The sequence below is a fragment of the Neopelma chrysocephalum genome, unplaced genomic scaffold (genome assembly GCF_003984885.1).
Source record: "Neopelma chrysocephalum unplaced genomic scaffold, ASM398488v2 Primary Assembly neopelma1_87, whole genome shotgun sequence".
NCBI lineage: Eukaryota > Metazoa > Chordata > Aves > Passeriformes > Pipridae > Neopelma > Neopelma chrysocephalum.
The window spans coordinates 2,326,583-2,339,552 of NW_020897749.1; the positions used below are offsets into that span (position 1 = coordinate 2,326,583).

The 12,970-nt window shown below is 44.0% G+C and overlaps 1 protein-coding gene across 3 annotated transcripts in view; it reads right to left on the minus strand.

The window, feature by feature from the left end:
• Window positions 1-12,727, minus strand: part of CADM2 (cell adhesion molecule 2) — a 610,241-nt gene extending 597,514 nt beyond the window's left edge. For 2 of the 3 annotated variants that reach the window (XM_027692565.1, XM_027692563.1), the window contains exon 1: window positions 12,045-12,727. In XM_027692565.1, the coding sequence (XP_027548366.1) occupies window positions 12,045-12,105 (61 nt within the window). In that variant the 5' untranslated portion in view covers window positions 12,106-12,727. The remainder of the gene's footprint in view (window positions 1-12,044) is intronic. The other variant, XM_027692564.1, reaches the window with a different exon arrangement.
• Window positions 12,728-12,970: the final 243 nt, after the last annotated feature.

Genomic DNA, 12,970 nt, shown 5'->3' on the forward strand with positions numbered 1-12,970 from the left:
ATCTATCCAGATTCCAGGCAGTTCATTGTAATCTAGCATCACTATTTCCTACTGCAGCATTAATGGCATTGAAACAAGACAGTGATTAAAAATTTATATCTTTCTGTAAATGGAAGAAAATTTAATAAATTTGTTTTCTTCCTTAATTAATTGTGGTTTATATACTGCTACTACACAATTACAACACATTTCTTCCAGCTATTATTGATGATCTCATTGTGCTGTTACCAAATTAGTCCCAAAGTGTTCAAGAAACTAACAACAGAATAGGATTAAAAAGGTTCACACATCTAAACATGGTAAACTGACCAGACCAAATAATATACAGACAAGTAAAGAGTCAAAAAAGTTATTTGAATTAATTCTGAATTAATTCAAACTGAGAATAAAAGGAAGTATACATCACCATACTGAACAAAACTAAAACATTTGTTCAATGCAAAAGTTCCTTTTCATAAAGTATAAAGTGCTATATTGTGCAGTTATTAGCTCTCAAAGTAGCATTGCCAAAGAAATCTGGAACAATAACTTCTTCAAACATTTAAGACAGGTAAATTCATTTTTGAAAAGTAGTAGCCTGGTGTTCTCAGCCCATACTTAAGAATTCAGCTAAGCAACAAAGATGAAAGAACAGCACCACCTAGTTCTCTATTTAAAAGTTTTCAAATATTATCATCCATTGATTTATTTTTGTAATCTATATTCACATATGCCCGTGTATCCTGCAGTGAAATCTGTCACACTGCCATAGGAAACAATACTAACAAGTTTGTCAGGAGTTATTAAAGCATCTGATGTAGATACTTCACAAGTGTGAGCTGTGAAGGGAAAAAAAAAAAACCAAAACCAAAAGCAAACACTTGATATGACATATGCATAGCACAAGAATGCTAGAGACCTGTAACAATACAAATATTGTTGTGAGGCACCATAAACACTGGATGGATTTCTCATCCATCCCTAATACTACTTGTGGGACCATTTCTCTAATTTGACCAAAACACCGTATTTGTACTGATTCCTCCATATAGCAATCTGACACTTCACAGTATGCATATGTGCTCCAGGTACAAAAAATATATTCATGGAGCAGACATCCTGAGCGACACGTTAAAAAACCTAATTAGAGCTCGTGCAAGTTGTTTCACAGTTACTTTTCTATTCTTGCAAGCAGTAGAAGCCTTTCAGAAAAGGGGCAGATATTTCAGGTGCTAGTTGGACTCAAAGTTTTCACGTCAGGAATTCCCCTTCTAGAGAACAAGAAATGTGCACTGGAGCAATCCAGAAGTTTACCAGGAGACAACGGCAGCACCTGAGAAGTCATCTACTCCTGCCCCAGAAACCACCTACTCCTAACCAAGTTTTACCAGCACAGCTGCCAGTGTTTAAACATGATAAGCACATCGCTACACATGCAGAATAGTCATTCTATTTTTCTAGACATGCTAGATTTCCTCAGGTCTCACTCACATCAAGAAGAAATAACAGCAGGGGAACAGTATTTTTGAAGTCATCTTCTGTCTTGACACTGACATTCGTAAGTCAGCTCCAATTTCTTATACTAATATACATTTCACTAGATTTTTCCTGTAAGCCTCTTAATTGAAATAAAGCACAAGTGACATTGATACTGTGAGTATTCTGGATAGCACTGAATGTTACACTGAGATGGCCTGTCTTGCAATGTTACAGAGAAAAGGGGTGTTAACTGCACCTACGAAGTGTTTTAGCTGCATTTGAATCAAACGTTCAAATCAGCCAATTGATTTATCTTAACTCAGAACGAGGAGAATGAAATGCAGCCACGCTGAAATGCTCTCATGCAGCACATTTGTATCAACATCCTGAAATTCATCTGGATTCCTGGTTTTCATATGGCAGCTTTTGAAGTATTTTTCTGCTCTCAAATTTGCCCCTTCTCACCGATGCCTGTAAGAAGTCTTCCATGCTGTACTGACTAAAAAAAGTCAGCCTGTTAATGGATGGAAGAGACTAGAGCCTTATGCCTACCTCACTAAAAAGCATTTGAAACTGGTGCCCCTGGCAGGGCTCAGGGTCCAGTGCCAGAGACTGAATCTCATTGCTTCCCCTCCTGCACATTTGAGGAAGGCAGAGAAGTAGTGGGAAAAAAACAACAATAATTTTAAAAAATTAAAAAAAAAAAAAGAAAAAAGGAAAAAAAAGTCTAAGCCAGCTATCACATCCCTCTCAGTCATTTTCTCCTCAAAGTAGGGAGAAGGATGTACTCTCACAGCTTCTACAGAATGCACTTCCCCTAAAATCTTTCCTTGTTGCATTTCATTTCCTGTGGAGAGGAAGAGGTGGAGAGGCATAGCAGGAGAAAGGAGAAAAGGCACACTCCATCCTGCAACCCTGCAGTCATACAGGGGTTTGTCCCAGCCTAACCTTCATACATGTCCTTGTCTTTCACAGCAAAGGCTTCTGGGGTAACTCTGGAAGGGAAGTTTTATTCCTAGAGAAAATTAATTGCTCACGTTCCCTGCCCTCCATCTATCCACGTACCTACGTATCATCCATGTGTTGTCGTGGCATAGCTCACTTGTTGCAGAATTGACACATCAATGTCAACAGACTAGACAGGATCCAAATTTGAGGCCTTTATCCTCACAATCTTAAGAAAGCAAATCCCTCATGCACACAGAGTAGGGCTACTGCTGTTTCCCCACCACAAGCCTTGCAGCAGCAAACAGAAGAAAAAGAGAAGTTTGTTTTTCTTGACAGGTATCCTAGGCAGACAAGGCCTAAAGGGAGATTACCCTGCATTTATCCGTGTCCAGCCTATCTTGAAATTTCTTTCTCAAGATGTTAACTTTCTGGAAGAATTTTGAATCGTAAGAGTTTTTAAAGACCAATTAAAAGAAAAAATAAGCCTGTGATATTAACTCATTAAACAGCAAATTTTCATTTGTTTAGTTTATGTGATAAAGGCTACTAGATTCTGGTTTCCTATTGTGATTTACAGTATATTTCAGTTTGCAATAGACAAAATCTAATGAACAACAAATGCGTCTGCACTTCCAAATCCTGCAACACAGATGTTACAGTAAATGATGAATATCCCTTAATAGGACATGTTTAACTACCTCCTTTATCCAGATTTTCTGTTACTCCATTTTGCATCAGATCAGGAGAAAACTGTGCTTTTGTAGAACAGGAATATCCCTTGCTTTTGTAACAGACAAAGACAAATCTGTATGAAATCTGATATAACTCTTTTCTCAAAATCCAAAGATGGTTTGGGAAATTCTGCAATCACATTATTTTCAAGGATGTTCTCCCCCTCCCCCCCCAACTATTGCTTGCACAAGATATATAAAAACCTAGTCACTTAAACCAATCTTATCCTCCAAGCTATTTTCAAATTACATTAATCTTGTGTGTTAAACATCCGTGAGCGTCCCATAAATAAGTCTATAGGCCATTGAGGCTTTTCTCTACCATAAATAAAAACAAATGGCCCATGTATTTCTATTGATTATATGCCTTCCCCAGCACCTCCAAAATTCACCATTCAGAATGCAGCAAAGCAATAATGAATTAAAGTCTGCAAAACAAAGATGACTTAGGAAGCAGAAAACAACTTTACTCTGATCCGATTCAAAAACTCAAGCTTATTTTGTAGAGAAGGTACCGAAATGATGTGAGCTTTGGACCATTCTTTAAAGAGTGAATGAGATTTACTTGCTCTAAGAACGGTATGCATTTTGCATTTTGCATACCAAAAAGAAGCATTAACCAGCAGTTTGTAAACCATAAAACTTCACATTGACTAAGGAGAAATATGCCAAATACTTGACAAATACTTGATTAAAAAATCCAGATAAGGTAAGAAGAATATTCTGAAGAAGTTGGGCAAATAGTCAAGGTGCTAGCCCACACATAACTTATACACTGCCTGTGTTCAAAAACACATTATCTTGATTGTATTTATATAAACAGCAGTCAAGACATTCCCTAAGATATGCTACACTGAGGAGTCCAGCCTTTAAAGGAAGCACAGTCTACAAAGCTACTTCACTGCTAATTTGGTTTTATATCAAAAGATGAGACACACTCTCTTTTAATATGCAATGTCCTATTAGTTGTCAGATTTAATATTTAAGTTCTGAAAAGCTCCTCAGTGTTAGGGGTTGCTAATTTTGGTACAACTGGTTTTAATTATAAATTGAAGGGATTCCCCTTCCACTGCACAGATATAATTTTTCATTAACCACAATTATCATTGAACAAGATGGTACTTATAGCTCCATATTAGTCCAAATCTCACCTATTTTTCATAGCATTACAAGGCTACATGATACAAGCCTGGAGACATCAATAGTGCCATGGAAAAGTTAAGAAATGGTAAAGTTAAGAGAAAACTGCAATGCCAAGCTTACTGTAATGAAGAAAATATTTCACATGATACTTAAAAATGGCCATGCTAGTTTAAGCTTTCCTCCAAAGAAAAGAAGTTCTCTCATTTCCATTACTATTATCTTAGATGTTAACAAAACATTTCATATAAAAGAAATACTACAGTATGTTTCAGTATATTATGCCATTTTACAACCTGTCACAGATTTGGGATACTATGTTATGTTAGCCCTTGATCAGTAATCAGTTTAATAATATTTCTAGTCACTGCATTTATTTTCCAATTTGCACATGGCTGCAGTTCGACATTTTTGCATGTTTGGAGACATAAAAAATTTCTTTCAATTGATGATCTGGAGTGTGCACAAGTGTTTTAATTTATCACATAAAGCTTTACTTTCTCTTTATTAACTGTGCAAATGTTTGGAGAATTCTTCACTGTTCTCCAGTGTACCACAGTGAAGCACCAAGTAGCGTGTCAAGATTTACGCCTCACATATAAAAAACATTAACACTCAGGAAAGAAAAAAAAAAAGACTTTGAAAGGGATAAATATGAGTTTGACATTGACATTAGAGCATATTTTGTACAGTCTTTTAATTAAAAGAGATTTGATTGCTTCTGCTTCAACTAGTACAGCTTTTCCCCTCGTTAAGGACCAACCAGCACAGCCCTCCTGCCTTATAGCATAACAGGAATAAAAGCAGGTCAAGTTACACTCTTAATCCAGCAGATGTAGGTCAGTTTGGGATAAATATCAGAACAGACAGAAAATACTAAAGTGCCTGTGCCTACTACAACTGCTGCTGTGAAGTAATTTGGCCTCACTCTCTTCAGAGCTGTCAGTCAGTTACAGTTGTTGAATTTCCATTGCTGAACTTTGAAAAAACCAGAGTTTTAAGACTTAGATAGGCCTGTACAGCTGCGCTGCCTATTCAGCTACTGCCAGAAGCAGCGGCAATAATGCAGGGGATCATTTATTGATGATACCCAGAAAGGCGTAACTGCGCTTTCATATCTGGTCACGAATTATTTTTGCACGTAATAGCATACTCTGGTTACTTAACCTAAGGTTTAGTAATTGAATTACCATGATTAGAACCACTGTTTGATGAATACTGTGGTATATGAGAAGTTTAAAATATAACCAGGGTATTTTTATCTCTAGCATAAGAAAACAGCCTCTCTCTTGTGTTATCCTTCCCATCCAACAAAGAAAATGACAGGTAGTCAACAAACTGTTTGCACAAAGATGACAACAGAGGGAATGTCAAATATCCAGCTAGTTAAACAACCACCATACTACATATATGATGATACACACTATTTTACAAAAAACCTAGACCTTGCCAACTCCATTCACAGAACAAAGAATTAGCTGTAGAGTTCAGTGATGTATCTCCATGTAAACAAAACCTACACAGGGAATCTTTCAGCTCTGGAGGAGCTTTAGGTGTTCAAACTGAGAAACATAGACCATACACTAATTATTTTTCTGAAATTGAAGAGCAGCTGCCTGTGGACACTTAATAGTCTTTATCAGCTATGTAAGAAAAAAGGAGAAAACTAAACTGAGTACTACAAAATAGGAAAAAAAGTTATGTATATGAATTTATAGTAATGTAAAACTATATTAAAAGTGATTTGCAGCTACTTAAAATGTGAAAGCTATAAAAGCATTCACACTCTCCAGGAGCCATTGGATTAAACTATAAAGCAGTAAATACAACTCAATTCATGGTTAGGAAGAAATGGTCTTTCCCTCAAAAATTCCAAACTTTTCAAGACAGCAGAAACAGTCCTGTAAACAAGGCTCATAAAGATCCCTCTATGCTGCAAATAAAAAGGATGGCAAAGGATGCAAGTATGATTTTATTTTTCAGATTTACAGATGTTATGGAAAGGAGATAGGATGACAGGTATGCAGACATTGTGAGAGGAAGAGAGAGGGAGGAGTCTTCCAGTCTCTGGAAAACAAAACCGACCACCAACATCCTTCGCTGAATCCTCTGGGCCTTAAAATGTCCTACACACAAAACACCAGTGTTAGAAGAGAGCCCTGGAAGATGCTCTACACAGCCTCCAGTGTTTTGTCACTGAAATAAATGTTCTCTGCTTCTTCCTCTCCCCTTTAAGATGCCCTTATGGTAGAGTCTTATGTATTGGTACTACAAAGCACCCATCCTGAGCTTAGAGTGCATTAGCACAAAAGAAGCTGTAAACATTTGGACTTTGTCTTTAATTTTCATTTATAAAAGGAAGGGAAAAGACCCTGAAATAGGTTCAGAGATAAAAGATAGAAAACTCCCATGACATTAAGAACCCTTGCAAAGACACCCGCATTTCTTTTTGAAAATTTCTTTCCGAAATATTTTCATTATGTAGAAGGATAATTGTTCAAGGGAAAATTCCTGAGAGTAATCATGATTTTACAATGTATTCCTCGCCACTGGATGTGATATTTGCCTTTCTTCCTTTCAAACACACCTCAAAAACTCCTTGGGAAGAAGGGATATGCTCATTAAGATCATACTTAATATCGATGCAATCCCAGAGGATTCACATACTAAACTGTGTCTAATAGTTTTACCATTCTACATTTGTTTTAGAATGCCACTGACATGCTTTTTAAAATACACATTCTCTCTACAGAAGACCCTGTATTGTTTTGAGAGGGTCTAACTTTTAAGAGTTTCTGCCTGCTGGTTAATTCAATTAAAGCAAATTGAAGTAATCCTTCTTTCTCTTGGAGAAGGCATTAAGAGGACAATGACACCTTCTATTTCTACTTTTTAAATATTAAATGGAGAGGGAATAATTGTTCTAACATTGTTCTAACCACACTCTGGTCATACTGCTGTTCTCTTGGCAACTACCAGATGTCCAGGTCCATTCCATACATAACAGCTGTTATCAGTTACTTAATCACCATTTGTGATGCACAAGAGAAAAAAATCACTTCAAAATCCAATCTTGACTTTACATAGCAATATTAAAAGATTAATTCTTTGGTGGAAAGTGTAAGAGTAATCACATTCAACACATTTTGTCAATAGTAGGATCAGGCCAGAGTGATGAGAAAGCTAATTATGAGAACTAAGGCTTCTATAATAATAAACTATAACTTCAAGACATTTACAGTACATTATAATGGAATTGCAACTGACAAGTAAATTTAAAAGCAGAGGGAGATTCACTGCTTTGCATTTCTGAAATAATATTGAAAAAAAAAAAGAAAAACAAAACGAACAAGAAAGTGGACAAGAAAAATGAATTTGTTTCAACAGAGGTTCTTCTCTTGATCAGCATTTCCATGGAGTTACTTCTTTGACGAGAAACTTCAAAACTGTTTACTGTTAATTTGATGATAGAAACTTGATAAATACTTTGAGTGCAAGAGTGATAAATATTATGTGAGTGAGTCATCCCTATTCACGTACTCCTCAGGGAAGCTGTGTGACATCATCAATGGGAATCTGGATTGTTTAGTTACCTCATGTTCTAAACCTGAATGTGAACTGCTATATGATGACTATCAATAAAAATGCATGAGGAAATCAAGTAAAAGAATCCATAAAATATGAACTAGCCTGGGAACCAAGCAGCTAATAAGTCTACCAGGCCTTGGATAGAGTGATGGAAGTTGTATAAAGAAAAACACCGTCAAGTTGAGTGATATATTTTACATTTCACCTTGTGTTATTCCAAATAAAGACTGTATTAAAACTACTGTCTTTTATTCTGTAATTGTCTACACCCTTGCAGACCTTACAGAATTACAACTGCATGTGTTTGACTCACTGTACACTGTATTAGCACATGAACACTTTGCTGTCAAGACAACCCCTATGCCCACAGCGTTAGGTTGCCTGGATTTTGCTAACAGAAACCCAACTGAAAATTCAAAACAGAATCTAGACACAGAAGATATTGAGTAATGTATGCTAACTTCATCTTAGATTAGCTTCCATGATCTCAGAAGTAGTCATTTGCATATTTGTCCGGGTTTGTTTGTGGGTTTCTTAATTCTGCCCGTAACAGATCTGGGCTAATGAAAAAAAGAATCTCACCCGAAAGCAATTACCTGTCTTCACTGATTTGTTGCATCAGTGGCCACAGTTTCAGACAAATTAAAGAATCCCTACATTATTTTCATTAGTAGACAGGTTGTGAGCATTTGAAGTATACGAAGAAACCACGTTTAGAAGGTTTGCCCATTGTTGGCAAATCTTGGAAGTCGATCATTTGCTCCCACAACCGGCACTATCCAATGCCTTCTTGGAGCCGAGCACATTAAGGCATTAGATGCCATTTGCATTATCACACAGCAGGGGGCTACAGCACCTACAATTCTAGGATAATCCTAACCTGTATCTGTACCCTATGAATCCAACGGAACTATTTTTATTGTTACAGTTTCTCACGTGGTACCTCTTGACAACAACAAGCTTACTTGTCAGGTTGCATAAAAACAGCTCAGACGATGTACTTGAGTTATTCTAAAAACATGCCCCCCTTCAACTGTTAAATTTTGCCTAAGTAAGACTAAATTCATGAAGCAAAAAAGCAATCAGAATACAACAAAAATGTAAGGCTGGCTGTAAACATAAATAACAGCTTAACCCCTTGGGACATCGTTAAGTACTCCAGAATCATTACAGAGCACAAGCTAAGAACAACTGCAGCCAGAGATCCTACTATTTTCACAGCAAACGCTGGAGAGGGCAGAGCAGACTAATATTGTACCCGAACTCAGCTGAGAAACTGCTTCTCAGCCCAACATGTTATTAGTCCCTCCTCCACCTCCATCGCTCCCCTTTCACAGCAAGCAGTTGACACTGGCCTCTTTTACTTCTTGTTTGCCTCCTTTCTGAAGGGACTGCTTGCTGCTAATGCTATTCTGTGCACAAGCTGAGAAGAATTATTCTATGTCCTCTTCCCTCAGCTGATGCTTCATCAATACTCAGGACAGATTTCTTAAGCAAGTCTCTCCACAGACCGTGCCAGAAAGGCACACTTCCATACAGGACACACATCAGCTTGACTCTTTGTCACCTTGTCTTTAATTAGCTTCAGTTTCACCAACAGAAACCATCCGTAATTACAGTTCAGAAGTGCTTCAAATCCTCAGAACAAAGATCTTATTCACGTAAAGAGCTGACGAAAAACCTGCATCTCCCACGGCCCACAAGCAGAAAACTGGAGGATTCTAACAAATCCACTGAGCCACTTCACAACACAGTTTGGGCAAGTCAATCAAGCCAATAGCAAAAACTATTTTTAAATGCAGCTATAAAGCTATCAAAAAGAAATGTGTCTAATATGGTAACTGTGACTGCTACTTGTGTCAAAATAAAGGCAGAAACTGAGAAAACAACATTTATGAAGTTGCACTGTAAGGTGGGCTGAAAGAATTTGATATTCTGTCAGGTACAGTTGCTATTGAGGACAGTCTTCCGGAAAATATTTACTCCTCTTCTCCATTCTCCTTTACCTTAGGAGAAAAGGATAGGAGAAATTACTTCCTCTCACTCCCGCCTGAGTGTTACAGGTTCTTTATATCCCCTTGAAGCAGCTCTCTGCTGAAGTGCAGTACACAGAGTAAGTGCCTAAGTATTTTTGATTGAAGTTTTAATCAGGAGCTGAAAAAATAATTGTGTGAGAAAACGAAGAGAGGGGAGATGTTTTACACACGCGGAGGGCAAGCTGGGTAATGTGTTAAGCATCGCTTTTGCCCATCTGCAAGGACAGGCCCAATCTGGCTGTTTTCACACAGTCGCAGTCAGGTTTGTATTACACCCCGTTTCTTGCAACATGTTTTTTACCTGATGCAGTTCACAGAGTTACATTCTGCCTGGCACGCTCCCTAAACTGCAGTGAAAGACATCACTGTTTTTAATCACTGGTTTACTCTCAAAACTGCTCTGCGCTGAATGCGGCTGATTGCATCTTAGGAGAGATCAAATCCTCCTCCTCCAGCAGCAGCCCCGATTTTATTGGTGACAGAAAGTCAGTCCAGACGCTTCCCACCCCCCGCTCCTTTGCAGGGCAATGAATTGACAATTCACAGGGAAATGCAAAAGGCAGAGAGGAGCCAGCCCCCAGGTGCAGCGCGCCGCACATGCCTCAATAAATAATCCTGTATAGCACCAACACAGCGGCTCCTTGTGCGGTGACGTACCGGGCAACCCATAAACATCGGGAAAGAATACAAATAATCCGCCCGACAGAACCGTCCTTCGCAGTTGCCCAGAGCACTCCCTTCCCCTTCCATCCCTTCTCGCCTCCTTGGCCAGTAACTTCCCCGGGAAGTGGAGCGGAGGGCACTCCGGAGGGGTCTGGATGATATGGGGTGTGGGGGGTACCAGGCTCGTGTGATTCGGGGAACCCGGGCGGCTGCCTGTGCCCCCGCTCCGGGCTTCCAGCCACAGCTCCCTCCGGAGATCGCCCGACACATGACGCAGCCATGTGAAACGCGAGATATATTAAACTTGACGTGAGATGGCACAACGGAGGCGAAAAAAAAAAAAAAGGAAAAAAAAGAAATGGAAAAAAATCTTACAAGGCCACTTAGTTTTAATCGACTCTTCGCTTTTCCCTCCCACACCGAAACGCCCCGCACGCCGAGCGAGGGGAAGGGCAGGGAGATGCCCCGGCGGCCAGCGGAGTTGCTGCGCGGTGGTTCCCCGACCCCCGGGGCCGCCGCCCCCCCGGCCGTCACCTCCCACCGTGCGGTCCCCAAAGCGGCCGGGGGGCCGCGCCGTCATCCCGAACACCGCTCAGGGAGGGAGGGATGGAGGGGGCGAGCTCCCGGCGGCAGCGCAGCAGGCTCGGCTCCCGGCTCGGCTCCCCCCAGAGCGGGAGAGGGCTCGGGAAGCTCCCGCAGGCACCTCGCAGCGCCTCGCGGGGGCTTCCCTGCGCGGCGGCCGCTCCATCCGACTTGGCCGGATAACGGGAACGAAGGGGAAGAGAGCGGCGGCGGAGAGGAGGAGGGAGAGGGGGAATATACATCCAGTCTGCAAACTAGCCGCAGGATGAGCCGCCTGAAGCAGGATGGTGAAGGGATCTGGCTGCTGAACCCGCGGCTCATCCGATTACCCTACGTGCACATCTTATGCCTCGCACACAGACACGCACTCCCGGCGCCATCCCCCCCCCCTCGATCCCGCCGCCCCCCCCGCCGGGGAGGGAGGCACGGCTGGAGCCCGCACGTTCCCCGGGATGTTGTTGCGGCGCTCACGCCGCTGCTGCGGCTGCACCCGCACTTTCGGGGGCACGTTTTGCGGCGGGAGAGCGGGTGAGGAGGGGACGGGGGAGCCGGAGGGGGATGAGGGGGTTCCACCAGCGACTGGCGGCGGCGGGGGGGGGGCTGGTGGTGTAGGTGGAGGGAGAAGCGCGGAGGGCGAAGGAGGGCGGGAAGAGGCTGACGTTGGAAGGGCAGGAAGGGTTAACAGCCGTGCGGCGCTTCAGCGCTGGATAGCGCTACCCGGGCGGGAGGCTGGAGGAGCCCGGGGAGGGGAGGAAGCCGGGAGAGGAGCGAGGGATGGAGCGGGTCAGGAGTGGGGCGGTGGGCAGGGGGGGAGCCTGGGATGCCCCGGGCCGCGGCGGTGCCCCCCCGGCGTCCCTCCCTCCCCGCGCGTGGGGCAGGGGTGGGGAGGAGGCGGTACCTTGTACGAGGATCCCGCAGAGGCTGTAGAAGCGCAGGAGCGCGCCGGGCTTCAGCCGCATCCTGGGGGCTCCCCTCGGGCTGGGTGGGCGCCAGGCACGCAGATCCGCAGCCTCCCGCCGCTCCGCTCTCCGGGCGCTTCCTTCCCCCCGCAGGAGCCGCCGTCGCCGCCGCCTCCGCCGCAGTGTCTCCCTCGCTGTATCCAGTGGGGTGAGGAGGAGGAGGAGGAGGAGGAGGAGGAGGACCAGGGTCGCGGGGGTGGATTGGGGAGGGAGGAGGAGGAGGAGGAAAGAGCGGCTCTCTCCGCTGGCTCCGGCGCTGCTGGGCAGGTTCAGGTTCCCACCGCGGAGCGGTGCCAGGTGCCCCCGCCGGCTCCCCTCGCCCCTGCCGGCGCGTCCGTCCGTCCCTCCGCTCGCTTCTCCTGTGCTGTCCCGTCTCGTCCCGTCCCGCTGGCGGGAGGAGGGGAGAGGAGGGGTGGGATGCGCAGGGACTCGGCTCCGCTCCCGCCGCTTCCCGGCGCGACACACAAGGGCACTCTGGGCTCGCCGGGCTCCCCCGGCCCGGCCCCGCCCACCGCGCACGCCCCGCCTCTTTCCGGGGAAACCACGCCCCCTCAACCACGCCCCCAGCGCCACGCCCCGGCCCTCCCCGCGCCGCGGCCACGCCTCCACTGCGCCCTTGGCCACGCCCCCGCTCGTGCGGCCCCGCCCCTCAGGTGGGCGCGTGAGTGGCGTGCGCGGCCGCCCAACAGCCGGCGCCCGACATCGGCAGCGCGGCCAATGATGCGGCGCGTTACAAAGCGAACGGGCGTTCCTCTGCGCCAAGCCCGCTGAGTGGCGGCCGGCTCGGGCCAATCGCGAGGGGCGGCGGCCGCGCGGCCCCGCTGCAGCCAATGGGCGGGGAGAGCGGCGCGTGGGGGCGTGGCCG